The sequence below is a fragment of the Eucyclogobius newberryi genome, unplaced genomic scaffold, assembly GCF_026437365.1.
Source record: "Eucyclogobius newberryi isolate DKJ021-1_F unplaced genomic scaffold, fEucNew1.0.hap1 SCAF_6, whole genome shotgun sequence".
Taxonomy (NCBI): domain Eukaryota; kingdom Metazoa; phylum Chordata; class Actinopteri; order Gobiiformes; family Gobiidae; genus Eucyclogobius; species Eucyclogobius newberryi.
Genome location: NW_027316278.1, coordinates 25,583,197 through 25,607,531, shown reverse-complemented (window position 1 = coordinate 25,607,531; position 24,335 = coordinate 25,583,197). Strand labels below are relative to the sequence as shown.

Genomic DNA, 24,335 nt, shown 5'->3' with positions numbered 1-24,335 from the left:
CAATAAAGGAATATCTTATCTTAAAAATGTAGACGCCACATTCTCCAAATCTCGCAGTGAGCCTTGTGCGTCTAAAAGTCCAGTGAGATTGGCTTCATCAAAAACGAAGCATCTGTCTTTCCTGTCCTTTTCTTCCAAAACCTCCTAAGTATTATTCATAGGCGCCCGGTGTGATTACTCCACTGTGTCCAACCAGCTGAGCTCGGCACCACAGAACAATTGTCAAGACATTTTTCTTTTACGTTCCAAGTCTCTGCTGAATACTGGGCATCCCCTGCGGACTGCGACGAGGATCAAACCCTATTACTGCTTGCACTTACCACTGTAGAATACAATTTCCTACTATACAGACCCGGGACAATCTCACCAAAGACGTCATTTCTCTTTTTCTCCTCACATGTCCTTTTAATGCTTTGGGAGCTTACATAATGCTTTTAAACTCCTGCCTCTGACTCGGGAGCGGCGCTGCTCTCACTGCGGTGTCATCTCAGATACAAAGCAGCAAGTCTGATCCCTCATTATGTAAAGACACAAATGCTAGCGATGTGCCCCTGTGATGTGGCGCACTAATGAAGGAATGGGATAACCTTGATGAAAGCCGTGCATATTCTTACTAGAGCAGAGCGGTAAGTAGGTCAGCGCTTCCGAGATGTGATATGCTGGAAATCGTTTGTAAAAGATGAACTATGTAGAATGTAGCTCGTCTTGAAAGAGGTGTTAGCGACGGGGAGAATTGTCAAGTCACTGCTAGAAGGTACTATAACTTTTAAGGGCGTATAGAACACTTCTTTGAATAAATGTGGCATATTTGAGACCCTTTGCAATCAGCATGTTGAAAGAAAACTAAGATAAACACGCTTTTCACGACTTTCAGAGGCCAGAGCGACGTTTTTCCAGTAACAACTGTCGTGCTAACGGCTTTACTACCGATAAAATTGCTAATTCTAATCATATGCAGACAGCACAGAGCAGTCTCATTTGTACCCTAAAAGCTGCTTTTCCAATAAATCTGTACTAAGGCAGAGCTAATTTTACGTTCTAGCTAAATACATTTGAATTTTGACATCTGGACAAAGGTTTTAAGTGTGTTTCTGCAGTTCCTCTGACAGTGATCTGGTAAGTCACTGCCTTAAATCTGCCTGTAGGGAGGAGCTACACTGAAACTAGTTGTGAACAGTGTGTGGAATCTGTTGCTAGTTAAGTCTACTGAACAACTCTAAGGTGAGAACTGTCATTTGAGTCATATTTTGCATAATCATTCAAATCATCTTCTCCCTACTACTACACTCTGATAAGACCTGCTGTTTCCTTTATTTTGGTTTAGGCCTGAGGATGGAGTTGTAAATTGGCGATAAATTGTACCTCAGACCTCCATTTCTGTTTGGAGATGGATTGTCTTTCCTCTCTCAAACTAGCTCTTTTCCTTCACCAGAATCACCTCCATCACACCTCCTTCCTAAATGACTCGCAATTGGATCTCCACCGAGACAATCAGAAGGCCGGACCTCCACCAGATAAGCCACACAGTGTACCTTTAACAAGACTAAACACAACTACAGGCATGTCTTTTTTTAAAGACTCAACAACATTGGGAAATTATAAAAACAATCCTGCAGAAATAGCCTATTGCTTAAAGTAAATCTTCTAAAAAAAAACTACACAAAGGCTTTAAACTTCAGTACAAAAGCCCCCGTCAGCAAGTTTTCTCCAATGGGACGGCAGCGCTTTGTCGTCTCCGTCCCCCCAGAGTGGAGCTAAAATGTCTGTGTGCAGTAGCAGCTAAAGGCCAGACAGACCTTTATGATCAAACAGCATCAGCCACACTGCACTGGCTTCTGGGATCCACTCCAGGAGAAACTCTGGAGAGGAGCCAAGTGTACAGAGAAAACTTTTTCCTATTCCAAAGTCTTGTCACGCTGAATCATATCTTTAGAGGAGCAATTTTGCAGGAGGGACCAAATATTGTTACAGTGGCCAATTTGAACGGCTACTGTGCAGTGGGCTGTGTTACTGGGTGATGCTGTACATTATGGCAGCTGCACAAGCATGACTGTTGCATTACTACGGCGGTGTAGCCTGTAAATGCCTTTCATGTTTTATACAGCAATTAAATCATATTCATTTGTGTAGTTTTGAATCGGATTTGGCGTGTCAGCTTTTTGGTTGGAGATGAATTCAAAATCTGTCAGGAAAATGCAGCTAACAATTATTTTAGTAGTCAGGGATTCCCCATATTATTACTATTGAACATTGAGATTTTAAATAAATAAATAAAAGGTTGTCTCGAGGGCTTTATACGACAGGATTGTTGTAGCATGGAATAGGGAGAGTGACGGTACGATACATACAATTTTACACATATTTAGCGGCGAGACTTTTCCCTCGTTCTCCATTTAAATCAATAGTTTCCACTGGACCAGAAGTGCGATTTTAAAGGCAGTGCCGATAACGTGGGAAAAGAGGGAAAAGTGGGCGGGAAGGAATAAGGTCAATACAGTTCAAGAACACAATTACGATGATCGAAATTATATATTGATTATTTCAATAGTTGACTAGTCACAATAATTCTGAGTAATTTTCCCAGCTCTATGTGTATACGGTACATATACCACGTTTTTGGTCAAATATACCAATAAATACTGCTACTTTACTCAAATAAATGCTAAAATATTACTAGCATCTAAGCTTTAGCATTAACAAAATCTTAATATTCATTCATATTCATACACAATACTGTTTCCTGTTATAGATGACATTTTAAGGACTTGAAACTTGATATTATTTCGAATTGTTAATTACCAGCAAATGTTCCATCACTCCAAACCCAGTCACCCTTTTATTGCTTGATTTGTTTATCTTGAAAAGACAAGTGATTGGCACGCTATTACTGCAGCAAATGACGGTAATAGCGTGTTCATTTTACATTCTACTTTTATTTCTGTCAGCCACTGTTCTACCTCTGCTTCCTCGAGCTTATACATGTCCAAGATATAATGAGTTCCGCCCACTGCCAGTCTTCCTCCAAAGGTCAGCCAGGTTTTCTTCTCTGACCCATAGCTACAGTAAGTGTGTCCTCAAATCACCGCGCCGTTGCTCAGGGAGAATAAATGATGTCATGTTGATGGACTTGAATCCTCTGAAACTGGGTCATGGGCTGAGCACTAATGAGGCTGACCCTTTTATGTAATGTTCGGGCTAACGCTGGTGTTTGGAGATCTCCTCTAGGTGGAAACTTACCGCACCATGGTCTTCAAGAACCACGGCTTGTGCGCGATGGAGGGAACGGCCTCGTCCATCAAAGGGTGCATCTTAATAAAGTTGAGCGTGTCGTCGGGAAACTCGTTGGAAACCTTGTACCTCTCCATGTACGCAGAGCCGGCACATGTTCCCGGTCTGGAAGAAAAGATAGGAAAAGGTTAGACTGCATGTTGGAAAAGTGAAAGAGAGGGAGAGAAATGTATACTTATGCATCTAAGTATAAATGCAGCTCAGTGAAATGTTAATACCAGCAATTGATGACCTCAAATGGCACCCACAACAGGAAGCAATCATGAAAAAAATCCTCATAACTAGAATCAAAACTAGATACTCATTTGGAACTGTATTTACATTGGATATAAAGCATTTCTCTTTTCAAAACCAAGTTTGAAAACAATCAAAGGTCATAAATGTAACTATGGTTCTTTGAATCCCCGGTTGACCACCAGAGGCAGTGCTTAAACACTGAAGGATTCATTCAGCAGGGATGAAACAGAACCAGGCGTGGAGGAATATCTCGCCCTTTTTTGCATTCTCGACAACGATATTCAGTTGATATTTTTATTAACAACAATGTATAAATGTCTTGGATGAGGTTCAAATATCACACAAAATGTGAATGGACCCTACATTTAACCACAAATGAGAAGAAATATCACTTTAAACTTTTTTTTTTGGAGATTATACTAAATTATAGATGACATTCTTGATATTCGATGTTTGCACATTTCTAAACAATTGCAATATTATACATTATTTGAAACCTGTGGATAAAGTTTTCCATTCCTCTTAAAAAACAGTTATTTGCCTCCATCTTCCCAGTGCAATCTCATCACAGAACACGGAAGGACCCTTTGTTTTTAACTGCAATGGGAGATGGAAACTTCTTCAAATGAAACAACCAACATGTCTCAAAGATTGAACATTTGAGTCTGCAAAGTCTTCTTTACAGGGACAGTGAGTGGAGTTCAGAGACGGTCTATCTATGTGATCCTTTTACAGCGAGTCTGTGAGCTGCTTGTAAAAAGAGAAAGCTGCTTTTGATAGCATATCCCTTTGCAGGCATCACCTTGGAGAGCCAGTAAAAGCCTACAGTGCGTAGTCCGTGATACCCTGTCCCACCACATAATCCACACCAGGTCCCAGAATTATTAGAGCAGTGGCCAGCGCACGTCTCCCTCGGTCAGCATGCTAAACCATAGGAACGTATTTCTGCCACGATGGGCTCATTTTAGAAGCAGTGGTTTTGGAGAAAAGATGCAGAAATTGGAATGCCTTTAGAAGAAAGCGCTCTGCATACTGAGGTTGAGTTTCTCGAGCTTCCTGGACGTCCGTTTGAAACGCTGTGGTCAGAGGTTTATTTTGTAGGATTATGTTTACAGTTGAACCAAATTAATAGCAGCGGCCTTTTCAAATCTTTTAGGACAACTTTTAATGGAAGCATTTCTGACAAAGGTTTAGTGAGGATACTTAAACCAGACAAACTGAACACTGCCTCAGTTTTCCTCCTTATGTATAGGGATTTTATTATAAGGTGTCCTTGGGTGGCAATAATAAATATTATTGAAAACATTATATTGTATAAAGTTTAATACTTTATATATTTCATCTGTGCATGGAGGAGGAGGATGGAGAATTTATATTTTGTGACTAAATTCTTACATTTTCTAAAGTCAGAATAGAAGTAAAGAAGAAAAGTAGCTTAGCATATTATTTAGTCCATCTCTGTTTGAGTCCGTGATTAAAACTGTTTTTCTTTTAATTAAATGTGGCCTCTGCTCCGTGCTCGACATTGTGCTTTAACGGCCCTGGTCTGAGATCAGGGCGAGGGGCATTAATCAACTATATGCACAATGTCACAGAGTAACTGAATACAATGTACTTAAAACATGTATTCAGAATACAAATTTGGAGTAACTGTATTCTAGTACAGTTATCGTATAGTGCTATTCAAAACACAATTACTTTTCTAAAAAATAGGAATACATTGTGGTATTTGAACAGGAAATTTAGGCTTCAAACGTCACTGAACTAGTGAGAAACGTAGCACCTATAGTGAGTGAAATGTATCTTATTTTAAAAATAAATGCATAACAAACGATGAAACTGAATAAAAAGTTGTTTTAATCCTATGTTGTGATTTTACTCTATGTATAATGCAACTCAACGTGAAAGTATTTAAAATACACTACACACAAAAAATACATTTAAACGTAGGCGTCAGTATTCTGTAACTAAATACATCTTCAAAGTATTCTTGCCATCACTGCATGTACAGAATGGAGACACACATTCAACATCCTTCAAACAGCCTTTTCTCCAGGGAAAAGTCAGATGAGTGAATGTTAGCAAAACCATGATGCAAAATGGAGATAAGTTTGTTATCTTAAGTTCGGGAGCAGGACCACGCCCCTTCCTGCGGCTACACTACTTAATCATCCAGATCACACACACCTGTGTTCGTGATTTTCGTGCACACGCTCCATGGCGGCGGCGGCGGCGGCGGCTGCGGCGGGAGCCTCGCTCGAAAACACACTCGTTCCTGACCTTTCTATGGATCAACTCGACCTCGTTCCTTTCGATGCATCGGCCCAGCACAGGCGAGCCACACCGGGCCATCCTCCACTGGTGTCCCACTAGGACCGGTCCGGTCCCATCAGCCGTTCTCACAGGCTCGGCTCTCGCTCACGGCCAGGCTCCGGCGTCCCACCTCGCATCACTTCTGCTACTCCGGTATTGAGATCACCGTGCGTCCTGCGCCCTCCTCCCACCGCTCCGGTCTTTCCAGCGCCCGCGTCATCCCAGCCTCATCCCGCGGCCTCGCTCGTTAAGCGCCCACCGCACGCGCTCGTCATTTCTCTCTACATTGACCGTCCGCGTGGACGGCGGCGGCAGGTCTCCAGACCACGGCACCGTCATCAAATCATGATGTTTTAAACTTCTTTTGCGCTCACAATTCCCGTTAACTCTCGTTCCACTGCGGAGCGCGCTTTGCCCCGCCCACTTTCGCGGGCAGGAGCGGCTCCTCCAGGTAAAGTATCCTCACCCTCGTCTCCTTTCTCCTCCGTCGTTTCCTTCCTCCTCCGTTGTTTCCTTCCTTCCGCACCGAGCTGCCCATCACTCAAGCCTTGGAGCCAGACTCTCTCACCTCTTTCAAGTAATTAATTCACCTTACTCGCTCACCCCTCCCGCATCGCTCAAAATAACAATAAATAAATACATACAACGTACGTATGTTTATTACAAAATAATAATGAAAACGTATATTTAAAAAAAAAATAAAAAACTTACCCTATCATCTCTCCCCCCTCCGCTCCTTCCCCATCGTTAATCTTCTGGCACCGTGTCGCCAAGTTACATAGTTTTATCGCGTTGCCACGTTCCGGCAGGTTCTGCGTTTTATCCTCCGACACTGCGTTGCCAGGTTCTGCGTTTTATCCTCTAGCACTGCGTTGCCAAGTTCTGCGTTTTATCCTCTAGCACTGCGTTGCCAGGTTCCTGCGTTTTATCCTCTGGCACTGTGTCGCCAGGTTCCTGCGGTTTATCCTCTGGCACTGCGTTGCCAGGTTCTGCGTTTTTATCCTCTGGCACTGCGTCGCCAGGTTCCTGCGTTTTATCCTCTGGCTAAGTCGCCAGGTTCCTGCGTTTTATCCTCTGGCTCTGCGATGCCAGGTTCTAGCGGTTTATCCTCTGGCACTGCGTCGCCAGTTTCCTGCATTTTATCCTCTGGCACTGCGTCGCCAGGTTCCTGCGTTTTATCCTCTGGCACTGCGTCGCCAGGTTCCTGCGTTTTATCCTCTGGCACTGCGTCGCCAGGTTCCTGCGTTTTATCCTCTGGCTACGTCGCCAGGTTCCTGCGGTTTATCCCCTGGCTTGGCGTGCCAGGTTCCAGCATTTTATCCTCGAGCACTGCGTTGCCAAGTTCCAGCATTTCATCCCGTTACCGCGTTTCGGCCTGACTCAAAATTGCCAGCTTAAAGCTTCGGTTACAGTCTTTACCAGGTTCTAACGTTTCCATCCTTGGGCACCGCGTTGCCACGTTCCCGCATTTTATCCTCGGGCAGCGCGTTGCCACGTTCCCGCATTTTATCCTCGGGCGTTCCGTCATTTTATCCTCGGGCGTTCTGGCATCTTATCCTCTGGCACCGCATTGCCACGTTCCGGCATTTTATCCTCAGGCACCACGTTGCCACGTTACGGCATTAAATCCTCGGGCACTGCGTTGCCACGTTCCGGCATTTTATCCTCTGGCACCGCGTCGTCACGTTCCGGCATTTTATCCTCAGGCACCACGTTGCCACGTTACGGCATTAAATCCTCGGGCACTGCGTTGCCACGTTCTGGCATTTTATCCTCAGGCACCACGTTGCCACGTTACGGCATTAAATCCTCGGGCACTGCTTTGCCACCTTCCGGCATTTTATCCTCTGGCACCGCGTTGCCACGTTCCGGCATTTTATCCTCGGGCGTTCCGGCATTTCATCCTCTGGCACCGCGTTGCCATGTTCCGGCATTTCATCCTCGGGCACTGCTTCGCCAGGTTCCGGCGTTTTATCCTCTGGCTTTACGTCGCCAGGTTCAGGCGTTTCATCTCTGGCTTTACGTCGCCAGGTTCTAGCGTTTCATCTCTGGCTTTACGTCGCCAGGTTCTAGCGTTTCATCTCTGGCTTTACGTCGCCAGGTTCTAGCGTTTCATCTCTGGCTTTACGTCGCCAGGTTCTAGCGTTTTATCCTCTGGCTTTACGTCGCCAGGTTCCAGCCTCATTCCTTCCATTCCTTTTCCTCCCGTCCTTTACCCTCGCTCTCGCTCACCCGCGCTCTCTTTCTCCCCCTTCCTCCTTCTCCCTCCCTCTCGCCGGGTTCATGCCAGGCCCCGCTCTTATCCAGCGAAAGGTTGCAATTTTCTCTTCCTGGATCACTAGGCCTCATTTTTTCTCATTTATTTCTAAATTAAACCAAATCCGAACAAGTATGTCTCCTTCATGCCCCCTCTTTCATGCTCGCTCTCTACCCCCTCATGCTCTCTCCCCCAGGCACCGGGATGCCAGATCTCCTCCTCGTCCTTCCCCTAACCATGAACTCTACCTTTTACTAAACATCTCTACCTCATTCCCTCTCTTATGCTCCCCCTGACACCGGGATGCCAGGTCTTTCTGGTCTTTCTATTCCCTCCATTTCCAAACCCCTCCCCCTCGGCACTGGGATGCCAGATCTCTCCCCCCCCTCCGTCTCTCATGCTCTCCTGACACCAGGTTGCCAGGTCTCTTATTTCCCCCTTTTCTAACCCCCCCCCTCGGCACCGGGATGCCAGGTCTACTTTCTTTTCCCCCTTCTTTCCTCGGCACCGGGATGCCAGGTCTACTTTCTTTCCCCCCTCGGCACCGGGATGCCAGGTCTACTTTTTTTCCCCCCTCGGCACCGGGATGCCAGGTCTACTTTCTTTCCCCCCTCGGCACCGGGATGCCAGGTCTACTTTCTTTCCCCCCTCGGCACCGGGATGCCAGGTCTACTTTCTTTCCCCCCTCGGCACCGGGATGCCAGGTCGACTGTCTTTCCCCCCTCGGCACCGGGATGCCAGGTCGACTGTCTTTCCCCCCTCGGCACCGGGATGCCAGGTCGACTGTCTTTCCCCCCTCGGCACCGGGATGCCAGGTCGACTGTCTTTCCCCCCTCGGCACCGGGATGTCAGGTCGACTGTCTTTCCCCCCTCGGCACCGGGATGCCAGGTCTACTTTCTTTCCCCCCTCGGCACCGGGATGCCAGGTCTACTTTCTTTCCCCCCTCGGCACCGGGATGTCAGGTCTACTTTCTTTCCCCCCTCGGCACCGGGATGCCAGGTCTACTTTCTTTCCCCCCTCGGCACCGGGATGCCAGGTCGACTGTCTTTCCCCCCTCGGCACCGGGATGCCAAGTCGACTGTCTTTCCCCCCTCGGCACCGGGATGCCAGGTCGACTGTCTTTCCCCCCTCGGCACCGGGATGCCAGGTCGACTGTCTTTCCCCCCTCGGCACCGGGATGCCAGGTTGACTGTCTTTCCCCCCTCGGCACCGGGATGCCAGGTCGACTGTCTTTCCCCCCTCGGCACCGGGATGCCAGGTCGACTGTCTTTCCCCCCTCGGCACCGGGATGCCAGGTCGACTGTCTTTCCCCCCTCGGCACCGGGATGCCAGGTCGACTGTCTTTCCCCCCTCGGCACCGGGATGCCAGGTCGACTGTCTTTCCCCCCTCGGCACCGGGATGCCAGGTCGACTGTCTTTCCCCCCTCGGCACCGGGATGCCAGGTCGACTGTCTTTCCCCCCTCGGCACCGGGATGCCAGGTCGACTGTCTTTCCCCCCTCGGCACCGGGATGCCAGGTCGACTGTCTTTCCCCCCTCGGCACCGGGATGCTAGGTCAAATTTCTGGTCAACCCCCCCTTTTCCCCCCGGCACTGGGATGCCTTCTGTGAGGTTCATGCAGCCTCTTCCCCCTTCGGGCACCGGGAGGCCGCCTCTTCCCCCTTCGGGCACCGGGAGGCCGCCTCTTCCCCCTTCGGGCACCGGGAGGCCGCCTCTTCCCCCTTCGGGCACCGGGAGGCCGCCTCTTCCCCCTTCGGGCACCGGGAGGCCGCCTCTTCCCCCTTCGGGCACCGGGAGGCTGCCTCTTCCCCCTTCGGGTACCGGGAGGCTGGTCTGCCATGTTTTGGAGTCCTCCAAACAGCAGCTGGTTATATCAACTTTACCATGCCGATCATTCCCTTGGGACAAGCCCTGCATCTCCCACCTCCCGACCCTAACGTCTTCGGTTGATCACTCCAAAGTGTCGTCATTCTGATCCAGTCCATCAAGTTCCTGCTGCACTTTGATACACCGTTCTATCAGCCGGTTTGGGGGTTCTTTAAGACCAATGCTATAAGGATTGCTGTCTTCCTGTCGGGCCATTCATGTTTATGGCCGTCCAGTCCGATGACCCTGTATCATCAACAAATACATTCAGAACATTTACCACCGAGGTGGAACATCATCGACCCCAGTTCCTCCAACCTCAGCTACCACGTTTCACACATAAGCTCCGCTTCAGGTGTTTCAGTCCTCCTAGACCATCCAGCTTCGTTAACATTCCTTCCATCATGGCTTCGTTCTATCATCACCACGTTTAACTTTAACTAATTACTTCCCATTCACCTTCGACTACCAGTCACATTGCAAGTACTCAAGCCTACCCGAGTGGCATCGATGTTTCTTCAGGCGCGTTCCCCTGCTCAGAGGCCGTCTTGTCCACAATAGTTCTCCTCACCCCGGCATCAAGGACCTCCAACCAACGCTTAAGTCTTCCCCTAAAACAGCAGGATTACTGTAGTAACACGATCTATTCCGAACCCCTTTGCAATCCGTCCAGACCTTGTGCACTGGTCGTCAAGTGGCACTTCCCAGCAAGACTCAGGATCTGGTTCATCCTTTACTTAAAGTCGTTCCACGCCTGGTCCCCACATTTCCTACCAAACTTTTCCCACATTGGCGCTGCCACATCTGCCTCCAGTTAAGGCGTCGTTGACCGGTTCATTATATCGTGGAGCACTGGTTCTCCATGACTTTCCAGGTCTACACACACCATTACCTCCTCGTCCTCCATTCTGCCAATCCGCACTGCCTCGTTAAGCTTCTTTTGGGGGTATCGAGGCCTGGGAGACTTCAGCCCTCATCGCAAGAAGACCCAAAACGGCATTAACTTCGTACATTCGTGTTGTTTATGTTTCTCCCCTGCCAATAAACACCTTGCATCGTATCTGGGGCTGTGATCCTTGCTAGTGAAATGGAGATAAGTTTGTTATCTTAAGTTCGGGAGCAGGACCACGCCCCTTCATACGCCCCTTCCTGCGGCTACACTACTTAATCATCCAGATCACACACACCTGTGTTCGTGATTTTCGTGCCCCTCCCTCCCACTCTCTTTAAACTATTCTAATTCATCTCCTAGATGGGGGTATCGAGGCCCGGGAGCCTTCAGCCCTCATCGCAAGAAGACCCAAGACGGCATTAACTTCGTACATTCGTGTTGTTCATGTTTCTCCCCTGCCAAACACCTTGCATCGTATCTGGGGTCGTGGCCCTTGCTAGTGAATACATGTCTACAGAAGATGTAATTATGGAGGACACTGCAAGGCAAGGCAATTTTCACACTTCTGAAATAAAGAATTACCTTGACGGATTTGGCTTCACAGAATCTCACAAATAAATGCAAGTCAAATCCAGAATTCACACGGAGCATTTGTGGCGAATAAAAGCCAGCGCTGTAACAGGTTTTCCTGCCGCAGCTCTATTGATGTGTGTGCGCACATATGGAGCAGACATCTCCTAAATACTGAAATGTGTAAATGATTGGAAACGGGAGTCTGACACATGGAGAGGCAGTCTGCTGCAGGGCCCACCTCGCCGCCTTTGTTAGTACTCTCCGTCTGTCAGCGCGAGCCTTGGATTCAGATCATCTCAATAAGGCTAAAACAACTCCAGGAAATCACACAACTCCTGTACCCAAGTGCTTTCAAAACTGACAGTGTTTTGGTGCCCTGAAATTAATGAGGATTCATGCCGTATGAAATGACCAGTGCTGAACTAAAGGCAAAATAGATACTGTTAATGCCATACTGTGGAATATTAAAGAGCAGCACACCTTTAACCTCATGTACAGAACTGATTACGTAAATGTGCCCTCTGCTCTTTGTGAATGGAACTTATTGCGAAACGATTGGACAATAATCTCTTTATTAAATGCATTAAAATCCAAATGAGATCGTGGCATAGGATTGCTCTTCTTTCTGTTCCTTTTTATTAATTAATTCTAACTACACTGATTATGTCTTTTATATTTGATAAAATACATAACTAAAGGAACAGATTCAACGAGCAATACACTCGACCAGTGGTTCTCAAGATGTGGTACAGGTGCAGTTTGAGTTTTTGGTTGAAGTGAGATATTTTAATTCATGTTTTGCCCTCCAGTCTCATGGTTTTGTCTTATACTCTATTTGAGACCTGCTTTAGCCCCAGTGTAGCCCAGGTTTAGTCCCAGTACAGACCCGGAGGTACTCGCCAAATATTTTCAAATGTTTGAGAACAACTGGACTCGAACCAGAGAAAATTTGGTTCTTTACTATTAATAGGATTTTCCTGGTTTAAATAATACTTTAGAGTCGTGACATGGACGTGAGTCAGTCTTAAGTCACTATTTTGATGACTTGAGACTTGACTTGTTAAAATGGACCAAGACTTCTGACTTGACATGACTTCTTCTCCTCAAGAAAAGAAAAGATTGTGTACTTACAGGGATAGTCATAAGTCCCAAGCCTTTGACTGCAGGTGTCCCAAAGTAATAATGTCCTTTTTGCAATTATTATTCATGTTTCTCGTTGCATATTGCCCAGAAATTTCCTCGTTTATTCATTTTCCAAAGAAAAAACACTTTTCTGAAGCTAATTCTGAACTGCAGACAATTCCTCTGCAAACCTGTTGATCTTAATTTAATGTAAGTATTAATTTCCTCTGATTTGATTCTCAATTTCTCAAACCAATCTTCAACAAGAGCGGGGTCGAATTTGGTTGCAAGTGACAATTTGTACGTTTCAATGACATCCAATTCCTTTAAATGATTTTTTGAAGACATTTACACATTCAACAGATATAATATTCTCATTTGAAATTGCATATTAGCGAGCATGTCATCCTGGGATTAAAATTAAAATTCATAGTACTACTTTGACTCGACTGCATGTCCCATATCAAACCTCGTCTATCGCAGATCTACTAATTACACGTGGTTGGACACCGGTGTCATTAGGACAAAGTGTGCGTCCGTATTGACAGTGTCGGGACATATTGGAACACACATGATGCAGTTATTATCACGGCCCAGATCTTTGACGTAATCTGCTTTTTTTCTTTCTTTCGCGAGACGAGAGAGGCTCTTAGCGCACTAATTAGCCGGCAATAGATGGGAGATTGATCAAGCTGGTGCATTTGTGGAATTAGCCGGGCGTCTGTAAAATGATCTCATGCTTCATTTGTTGATAGTGAGCTCTTTGATGCAGCTGCGCAGGGAGTGGGAGGGGCCAGCGGTGAGGTAATGATGCAGGGGCAACCGGAAAACGGTAAAGAATCCAATACCGGTAGTAATGTTTTCACGAGATGTGGAGGACAATTAAGAGAAAGCTTTTTTATTAAGTACATTACAGTATGAAACTTTCTTTAACTTTATTTTTCTTTAGAATGTTATTAAAGTAATGTTAAATGTAAATATTGTTTTCCAGTTCAGTAATACTTGGAAAGTGAAAAATGTGAAGTAGATTTGAAAAATAAAAAATATCTATTTTTTATTTATTTGCTGTTTGTAATTGTTTGTAAAATAGAACCCACCTACATAGCAAAAAAGTACATTGCTAGATTCCTAAATTCCTTGATGTAAAGATATTAATTTTGAGCAGTTAAGATTTATTCATTTGATGGACCTAGATTATTCTTATTTGTTTCAAAATGTTTCTGACTGGTTTAAGTACATTACTTCTTACTTCAGGCCAACTTCATTGAAAATTGCTCTTACCGCATTGCCAAATTATTATTAGTAATTTTTCTTAAATAATACTTAAGCAATCTCAATTTCTAGCAATGTTGTATAAGTTATATGCTATAAATAATAATCTTTTATGCAGTGTATTTAACAATTTATATTCTTAAGTGACCTCTCACCATTAACAAATATACATCATTCTTTTTACTATATAGTTAATCTATGAAAGCAGTGAATCATTTCAACAACAACAACAACAACAACAACTTAATAATAGAAACTAAACTATTCTACTGACTTCTGTTTGAAAACGGTGGTGATTTCTACCTGTTTCTTTGTGTCAAAATGGCTACACAAGGCTGCTAAAGTCATGTATCACTGTGAAAATCTTAATCATCTTAGAACAAAGTAAATGCAGATCAGTGGGCGTGGATGGGGGGCAGGGGAAAACAAGAATGCACTTGAATGCACGAGAATAAAGATCACTGAAACCAGCAAGAATCACTCAAACCATTTTTGGGGGTATAAAACAAACGAAAACAATCATAACATGCTTAAAAGCTCTTAAAAGTTGATTTTGTATAATATGTCTCCGTATTGAGCTGCTGTATGTATTCTATTATGATGATTTTTTGTGTGATTTTTTGTTGACACCAAAGCAACACAAGAGAATAGGGGAAACAGATGTGTTGCACCTCCTCCGTCTCTGTACAGGAGGATATTTGTGTTAGCGGCTAATTAGTCTGCACTGTACCTTGGCTTGGGAACCTTGTCTTCAGGAAAAGGCGTCCAGGTGGAATCGGAGGATTTCTGCTCTTTGAAACGGCCGGTGAAGGTGTTGGCCACCTCTGCCATGTCATAGGCGCAGACAGCTGAGCCTGGAATACTGCCAAGCAAACAGAAAAACAAACTTTCAAGTCTGTATCAAAGAAACACCTTCCCCAATGTGGACCAAGACCAGCTCAATTATCCCTGATCAACCCCCTGAAGCAGGGGTGTGCAAACTATGGCCCGGGGGCCAAATGCAGCCCTCAGGCTTTGTGCTAAATTGGCAAAAACAACAAAGTAGTTATTTTTTACAGTCAATTAAAAAAAAAAAAAAAAAAAACTACATTTATTTTTAATGTTATTCCAACTTAATATTAACGTTCCAAGTTTTATTAGAGATGTGGAGGCTCATAAAAACTATGTCAAATGCAACATTTGGAATGATTCACGTCATTGTCCTGTTGTCTGTGGCTCTCGGCTCGGTACGAGTTTGAAAATGCGGCCATCTGTGAAAAAAGTTTGGACACCCCTGTCCTAAAGCATTAAACTGTTTGTTTGTACAGAGGCAGAGCTATCCAAATGGAAAATTAGGTTTAATATGGAACCAAATGAACCATCTCAGCTTAATTCCTTGGAATAGAATAAGGAACAGCAGACTTTTTGTTATAATTTTGTCTGTGACTTTTAATGTTCACGTCTTGTGAGGACACACATTCCCTTCTGGGTTTTCCCTAAAGCCGCAGGGCATTTCATTTATATCACAAGTCTTCTGTCTAGAAAGAAATACACACCACATACAAAGGATTATCTTATTATAATGCTATCCATCTTGTGATAGCAACTGCCACTGGCTTGACTTCATGTGCTGAGTAACTTTCCCATTTTTACCAAACAATAAAACCAGTGATTGTATTTCTTATCTGACGTTTTAAAGGGCAGATAACTAGGATTTATAGCCTGTTGGATCATGGTATCTTTGGTATAGAGGCCTTCACAAGGGAAGCCTCACAGACTGCAGGGCCAGAGAACTGCTAAGTCTTGGCTTTGGGACAAAACAATTATGCTCTACACTTGATTTGTGAAGAGAATGAGACACATGTCTGTTTATAACGGTGTGCTTAGCTCTTGAAACCAAACACAGTGTGCTATACGCACTGTAATCTTTATAATTCTACCTTCTATCTATGAAATGGAACGTTAAAGCCAGAAGGAGCGCTGGCAATCATAGAATATTTGAGTGGCTTTGCTTAATTGAGTTTTAATGTCCATTAACCATACCCAATTGCACTGTGACAAGTCATTGTCTTATCTGCTTAAAGTACAATATGTGCAGCTATCGGCCCAGCCCTGGATCAGTGGTAATTTTCCATCTAGAGTATATAACGTCTTCAGTCTGTGCATATGAAGCAGCGCTGAATATGACCAGGGAAGTATATGATTAAGCACCTGCATGTCAAAGGGCCAGCAAAACACTTTTGACAGCAGATGTAAATGTTGACCCTTCTTCACAGAAATAACGTAATGTTGCCAAAAGGCCCAGCGGGAGCACACACTGCTAACATTAATAAGGTCAGACTGACATCATGTTGACAAATCGAAAGCTTTCAAACATTCTTTCAAACCGCAACTCATAATTACTTTAATGAATGCAAAGTGCAGAGCGGCTGTCACTGTCAGTCATGTCATTAGAGATGAGACATACAAACATGTGTGATGCGTGTGCAGGTACCTGTTGTACGGAGTGGAGAACGTGGCCATGACCACGTCTCTGCCGTTGATGTGGATGACATCAGTCACAGCCTGCAGGATGTTGAAGTAAAAGTGTGAGTCTCCGGGGATGGAGCAGTTCAGACGAGCCTTCAGGAAAGAGGTCCACTGTTTCTCCAGGACACGAGGAGAGCCGCCGCGGTCGTTCTTACACACTCTGGCCACACGGGGGAACACCACCTGAACACATCCAGCCCGAAAGGTCAACGTTAATAGCTCCCGCTTTCACACTTAATATATATGTGGAAGTGAAAATGTGTGCTGCCAGAGAGCTGCTACGTCTTGGCTTTGGGACAAGACAATTATCCTGCCCACTTGATTTGTGAAGAGAATGAGACAGTCACATGTCTGTTTATAACGGTGCAAAGTGAAAAGCCGCAGCACGCGTATGCCGGGCTGAAGGGGGGTTCGAATCCCCACTCTGACTATTTACTGCATGTTTTCTCTTCTCTTTCATTCCTCATTTTGCCCTGTCCTCTCCTTAATATGTGTACAGATATGTGTACAATATGCCTGGCTCCATGTGCAGCCGGCCGCAATGTCATGAGTTCAAGTCCAAACTCAGCCAATTTACTGTATGTCTTCCCTTCTCGCTTATCCCCATTTCACACTACACTGTCCTGTCTAATCCAAAAAAAAGTGAAAAAATTGTCCAAAATACAGCAATTTTTGTGTGTCTGATTGAATACGATTTAGCAACAGAATAATTTCAGTCAACTCTGGCAATACCTCACAGAATCTAAGTCAACCAATAGTTTGTGTTGATGTGGTTATTGAAGAGTGTATTGTCCTTTTCTATGTTTTCTGAAGATTATGTGCAGTGGGAGCTCAACGTTTGAGCTCTAACTCTCTCATCTTCACCTGATTAAAAGACTGGGGGAAGGAGTTCCTACAAAGTATGAGAGGATTTTTATTTTTCTCTGGCTTGTTAATACATCTTCATTGTTTTCTTGGTTTGTTAACATTAGTCAGTTTCTCATTTTAGTGTTGCATTTTATCCCATACTCTGAAAAAAACATGCAAATGGAAAAGAGAAGCAGATATTTTCTCCCACAAAAACATTAGCAGCCACACCAGGAGCCCATAAAAAATCTCTGAACAAGATCTCATCTCTTAATCCAAGGTTTCATCACTTCATCACAAATTAATGACGCACTCTGTAATCTGCAGTGTTTGATATGGCGTTAAAGAGCCAGTGCCTAGCAACAGCCACATTTACCGCGCACCGCCTCAATAGGGGCCAGAGAGGTAATTACATGTGTGCCGTAAGATGGGGTAGTCAGTGGTGTAATTAGTTGTTGTCACACTATACTTAACAGCAATAAATCTAACGCTGACCTGAAATCGCAACCTGGAGTAAACAGTGAGAAAGAGAGCGAAACAGGCAGTTAAACTCAGAATCACACACAGCCACGCCTCTTCTCACACTCGGCGAGAAACACTAAACAAACAATTACAGCAGAAAACATGTGCTACCATTCTCATAAAAAGGTGTCATAATAGCTTTGAGTGTGTAGTTAAAAACTTTTAAAGAAGCACATCACCATGTAAGTTTGGTAAAAAGAAGCAGAAAAGTAGGAGAACTGGAGAGAAAAATACTGAAAACACTATCAATTCTGAGAGGGATGAAAAGTTTAACTGAAGGAGAAGGCCAAGAGTAGAAAAGAAGCTGAGAGATGGGACATTAGTGACATTTTAAAGGTGCACTGTGTCATTTTTCAGATCTGTGGAGAAGCGATCCTGCACGGTAAAAATGTATGTTATATCAATATTTGTTGTGATAAAAACACCTATAATTTAATAAATGCAAATTAAGTTTAATGCAATTGGGCAGGAAGCAAACAGTCCACCAGAAAAGTTACACAGTGCAACTTTAAGTTTTCTTTTGCAAGCAATAGAAGATCCACCATAGATACAGTTAGCATCCGAGGGAAGTGCCCACTGACAAACCTCTGTGGAGGAAGCAATTATTTTTAATGTGGAAGAGCTGCTCTATTCTCCACTGTTCAACAACTACCAGAGCACACCGCGACCTTTGGACTTATACTGTACCAAATACACGAAGATGAATAAAGTGGTTCAACGGCCCAAATTTGTATAAATAGGCTGACGGCAGCTGCAGGCTAAACGTTAATGCGATGCTAGCGTAACACCGTTGTATTTTTACACCTACAAAGCAATCTGTTTACTTTTCTGAGGTAACGACATGTTAAAAACCCCATCAAGACTCAGTTGTAGCTCAGTTTGAATTGTGTTGAGTTTAAAATACACCAGGAAACGTATTAGAAGAGAGAAAAAGTTTAATTTCCTATTGAATCACACCAGACCACGCCCCTAATATGACGCATTGCTAACTGTATCATGTACCCACTATCATTTATATTTTAGTGCACACAGTCTGTAAAAATGTGAGCAAAACTGTACATTTTGCAGGCCACAGCTACAATATTCTACAATTATAATGAAAGGAACTTATGCATCACATCACTGCTTTCTTTCATTCTTGAGTGATTGTTTACTCGGTCAGAGGACATTTTAACTGTTTATTCATGAAAGCATATCAATTACTAAACGTTAAATAACTCTGTGAACCATCCGTCCTCGCGGTGCATACATAATATCAGCTAAAGCGCTTTGGAAAAACGCAGCAGATTGCACAGGCCGGTCTGCGTCTGTGCTCGCTATAACACATGCCTGTCACTTCTGCAAACGCATCCATTATTCCTCTGCTTCTTGATACCTCCATTCCTCTCGCTTTTCTCATCGGCGCCTCTTGTGTAAGAAATTATTATTCATTCAGACTAAAATATGCACTGACTGGATCGTTTTCATAATGAAAGGACAGTATATTGTGGTTTATATAGGTGATGTCAGGGTCATTTGGATTCATTTATCAATATTGGATATTTAAATATTTGTACATATATTCATTTGACCTCATCAAAGTGCATCAAATTTGTATTTTTAAACAGACTAGAGAGTTGCAATGGAAATAGAACAGTAATGAAGCTTAAGACGTGACTATGATGTTAACACAAACAACATGAATAAACATTACATTTTCCAAACCATTCCACACATTTACTTTACTTGCAGTAGATTTTCAAATCTTGACATCAAAAATAACATTAAGATAAAACACTAATATCAATAAGCATGAATAATATTGGTTATTGGCCACAACAGGAGGACAAATCCATATTGGAGCATCCCTTGTTTCTTTGCTTTGCTTTATTGCTAGTGTCTAATTAATTTGTTTCTTTTTTAGGGGTTATTTTTATGGGAACAATGTCGATAGCTAGTGGGTCAAACGCTTATGGAAGGAAAAGACATGCAGCTGAGCCTTTAAGAATGGCATCTGAAGATGTCCACACCATGCTTCTCGGATTCTATTTTAGTTTCCTTCATCCTGCCTTATGTTTATCTTATAACATTAAATACTTGGCAACTTTGTAACCCCAGAAAACCTCCTTCCCACCATGTGATCCACCCGCATCCTGTTAGCTTCCTGGTAAATAGGAAGTCACATCTGATTAGCCCTTCTAAACAATAGCTTGAGAACTGCTTACCTTTCCCATTGTGTTGTACTCCATGGCAATTTCCCGAAAGAAGAAGTAGATGAAGTCTCCGTAATTGACTGCTTGTACAAAGTAGGGCTCTGTAGACAGAAAACAGCAATGCCAAAGTGATATTTTGCCATGACAAAACAGTTCTGACATCATATTTCACAGTAAACAGCCCATATAGCTGTCATATTATGCAAAAAAGCATTGAGTGTGAGCCCGGAGTGCCTCAACCTATCATCCATCATATCAGGGAGACAATTTGCATGCAAAGAAAGCGGATCTCTCTATTGGGCTTTGACAGGCTGGACTTGTGCTTGTGTCTCCCCAGGGCACAGCAATTTCCTACAAAATGACTTGTGTGTAACGTTGGCACAAGAGCTGTTGTGCTTTATGCAAGAGCAATGACATGTTGTGCCTTTAACAGCTTGTAAACGACATACATATTTTAGTACCATAAATGTTGCTGATGTAAACACATTAGCATAGATCTTTATTGCAAAATTAATAAAATTTATGAAATTGGCGTGCGTAGAAATACATTAGCCAAAACACTCGTAAAGTAAACTATTGGATCACCAACAGTTTTGAACGGATATATTTGCAAAACATACACTAAATCTATGTTCCAAAAGTTACTGAATTCTTAATCAAGTAATACCAGATTCACAGCCAAATCTAGTGGATGTCAATGTATAGACAAAGTATGTGTTATCCGTAATATTGTAATATCGTCATAAAAAGTACAACAATTTAAATTATATCCAAGATTAATGATTGTGTTTATATTTTTACAAAAGGGAAAAGTTAATTTGTGAATCAAACTATAACTTTATTTCAATTTGTGAGCCTTGGCAAGAACTTTAAATATGGCTAAAGGCTAATATCTGTATACAGCCACATTAGCTTGACAATATCTGATATCGATAACAGCTGAAAAAGAAATTCCTTCTCTTTTTTGAGGCTAGTGTTGTTGTCTCCCTTGACAGACTTAATGGAAAAGACAGATAATGTTCCAAAAAGCATTATAACCCGGGCGAAGTCACATGTGGTTGACTCTGTACAAACATGTTATGAGTCATAACTCAGAAAAACTCAGAGCCACGGTTGGAGCATGAACAGTTTGTTTTCTAACTCGCCAAGCACACCGCAGCCCTCTGACCACAGCGCCTCTCTGTTTGGACGCCCCGCACTCACCTTTCAGCCATTTGGAGTCGTGCTTGACAGTGCGAAGAGTCGGGCTGTCTCCTAGGCTACGATAGATGACCGCATCGATCGCTAGGAAGTCTGTTACAGTGGCAGAGTACAGCTTGCCATCTGGAAGGGAGAATCGGAGTAGCAAATGAGTTGGAAAGAAGTGAAGTAATGGAGTACGAATACAGACATTGACAAAGGTGGTCGAACAGTGAAGATCTCATTGAAATGTGTGAATGCTGTCAATCAAAGCAATTTAAAAAAAGAAAAGAAAAGTGCTTTACCTGCCGTTAAAAACAATCCCCGCACAACTGCCTGACCCACACAATCACACACCCCACACAGACACATGCACGCACACGTTCATACCCACAAACGCTCACAAACAGCTAAGATACATCAGGCTGAGTACAGATGAACCAGTTGAAACATCATCAGAAGAGCTGGGAGCTTTGTAAGATTGTAAGGAAAATGGTGTTTATAAAATCTGTTATTTATGGGACTGTTACCTTCACAGCAAGATTAGTTTTGCTTTGTTCAAGATATTCAGAAACCTATTTACAATCACAGTGTAGCGGCAAGTGTATTTTTGATTTTATATAATTTTGTTGACATTTTAGAACAAAGTAATATTCTTATCCACAACTGTAAGAGCTGATTTGTTTTAAGTCGTAATACACATAAGCATTGCATTTACTTAATATTTCCATTAAAGGTGCACAGCTTGGCTTTTTTGGTTGTGAGCACGCCATGGAGACAATGTAGGAGGTGGTGTACTCTCCACAACAACATTTGAGCAGTGTAACTTTAAGTTGAATGCACACAAACAAGTACAGGAGCAGCCTATTACAGTCGAATCATTCTTCTTATTGCAAACTATTTTCTTGCCCAGCAGCTCTTTGAACAACACACTTCAAACTCGCCCTCATAGTCTCAAGTCTTAGCAACGGAGCAGCAGCAGCAGCAGCATGACCTCAGCCTGCCTCGGCCTAGACCGCAATGGAAACTCAAACTACATAATTTTAAACTAGGATGGAGAAGAGAACCGTGTCCACTGCTCAGTTCTTCCAGTGCTGCTCGGGCCCTCTCCGTAGGTAGTGCACTAAGCGGTTATGTCCCCCTCGTCCACAGCTGTAAACTGTTTCGGACAGCTCATCAATAGCCCCATTAATCGCTTCACAGACGATACCAATGCGGGCCGAATGTCTTTAGCAGCTTTGTGGTCATCCGAGCATTCTCTCTCCACCCGACGCCAAGCTGTGTCATATGGTTATTTTTAATCTTGCGGAACATTATTTCGATTTTAATTTTCCACTGATAGACGTCGAACAGCCACAATGACTGGCTCAAATGTGCAAAACACAGGCTGTTTTTGCTCCTGATATTGCCAAAGTGCTGTCATTAGAATCAACCACATAAGTATTAAGAATGATATTAAATTCAGTTGCTGCGGCTAATCCCTCACTTTCAGAAACACTTTGCTAAAACATTTTCAAGGGCTTAATACGAACAGATAGGGAAAATGAGTGACAATAATTTGCCTTAAGGCGTTCATTGAGTTATATTAGAATCCTGTAAAAGTATAATGAGGCTTCCATCTCTGTCCACATCTTAATAACCCACACACAATGGTGCCAGTAATGCTGAAGAAGGATATTTAAATGCATCTTGCTTTTTCAAATTAAGAGTGGTCTTACTGGCGAAGAGGGCGACATTGGCGTGCTTGGCGTCATAGGGACATCTTGCCATGCCGCTGATTTCTTCCCCGAGCGCCTCCAGGCTGTCCATCTGCAGGGGTCACAAAGCAGGTCAAAGGTTAGTAAATAGTCCAGGCAATGTCGGGCTCTAAAGTATATAAACATCCAATTCAGGAAGGAACGCTTCCTGTTGGGTCAGAAAACAAACTGTCACTGTGTATGTACGAAGAGTTCATGTGGTTTTGGGCTGCGCTGTTAAACAACAGAATTTAGACTGGCCGACTTATAACTATAGGTGATAAAAATAAAGGTAAATATATAGATGAATATATGGATTATTAGTAACACTGATCAAATTTGTCAATAGCTGGAGATAATCATGATGCAATTATAACTTTTCACACTGTCCATTCCAAGCATATGTCAAGCTTTTTGAAAGAAAAAGTACTTTTTGAATTTTGATCATCATTTGTATCATTGTTTGATTTTCTAACCTTCTGTTGGTAAAATCAACAAATCTGGCACACCCACTGAACTTCTGTTGTGATGTTGGGCATTTGAACTTGAAATGAATAAATTAAGCCTTTAAAACTGTCACAGTGTTTATTATCTAGTTATTACGATGATATCTTGTATGTGTTTTTGAGACCAAGCTTTGTCAAATCAAACTTTCTGCATGATTAAGTTAAGTGACATAAACAGCCAGATTCAAAATGACTCTACATTCAAGAGTCGACTGAATTTAAATGACTAACTTTAGTGTTTAAAATAGTCACAACAATGTTTATTTCTTACAATTATTGACGTTCCTAGTGATCAGTTGTCTGTATTTCAGTGGTCACAAACTACAAGCCAATGTTCCTATATCTATAACCATCCAAATCATGAAAGACAGCGTCCTGTTGGCAAAATACAGGTCTGAAAACAATCTTGAACCTTAAAAAGAAACATTCTGTCAGAGATGAAGCAAAAGTGCGTCCATGTGGCTGTGGCTTACTCTAGTATCCTTCCTGTGCCCAGCGCTGTCCCACTGCGAGCTGCGAAAGTGTTATGGACGTGGATGAAAAACAACATCTCCACAGAAAACGCTTCGCAGTTTGTGAGAATGTGATTTGCTTCACCCAGTCATTATCCTTCAACTGAACTGGCATTAACAGTGGGGCTCCCAGGGCTTCGATCCACTGCCAGAGGGCGCGATTTACCCCCCCGCCAAATGTAACTCAGCAGTGGATGAGCTGGTGTCTTTTACAGGGTGAGAAAAGAAACAGAAATCACAGAAAGTTTTCACTCAGATATAGAAGCTTTGAAAGAGTTGTAATGTAGTTGGCTTGAAAGGCCGACTTCATTACTTTTATATGGTCGTGTTGAAAGTGGAAATGGAAATGGGCACTATGATGCAGGCAGGTGTGTCAAAAGATTTTAAATTAGATATTAATCTGTTTCAAAACTAGACACTAATTTAAACAAGTATCGATGCAGAAAAATGGTAGAAAATGTGTCCTTTTCCAAACAGTTTTAGAATAATCTTGAGCTTTATAAGATTTTATAA

At 43.2% G+C, this 24,335-nt stretch overlaps 1 protein-coding gene across 3 annotated transcripts in view; it reads right to left on the bottom strand.

Moving 5' to 3' along the window:
• The window catches only part of sema6a (sema domain, transmembrane domain (TM), and cytoplasmic domain, (semaphorin) 6A), a 178,259-nt gene that overhangs the window by 44,407 nt on the left and 109,517 nt on the right, over nt 1-24,335 (bottom strand). For all 3 annotated transcript variants that reach the window (XM_072434031.1, XM_072434032.1, XM_072434033.1), the window contains exons 7-12: nt 22,787-22,877; nt 21,093-21,212; nt 19,902-19,990; nt 16,295-16,512; nt 14,552-14,683; nt 3,238-3,393 (exon numbers count right to left, since the gene is read on the bottom strand). In XM_072434031.1, the coding sequence (XP_072290132.1) occupies nt 3,238-3,393; nt 14,552-14,683; nt 16,295-16,512; nt 19,902-19,990; nt 21,093-21,212; nt 22,787-22,877 (806 nt within the window). The remainder of the gene's footprint in view (nt 1-3,237; nt 3,394-14,551; nt 14,684-16,294; nt 16,513-19,901; nt 19,991-21,092; nt 21,213-22,786; nt 22,878-24,335) is intronic.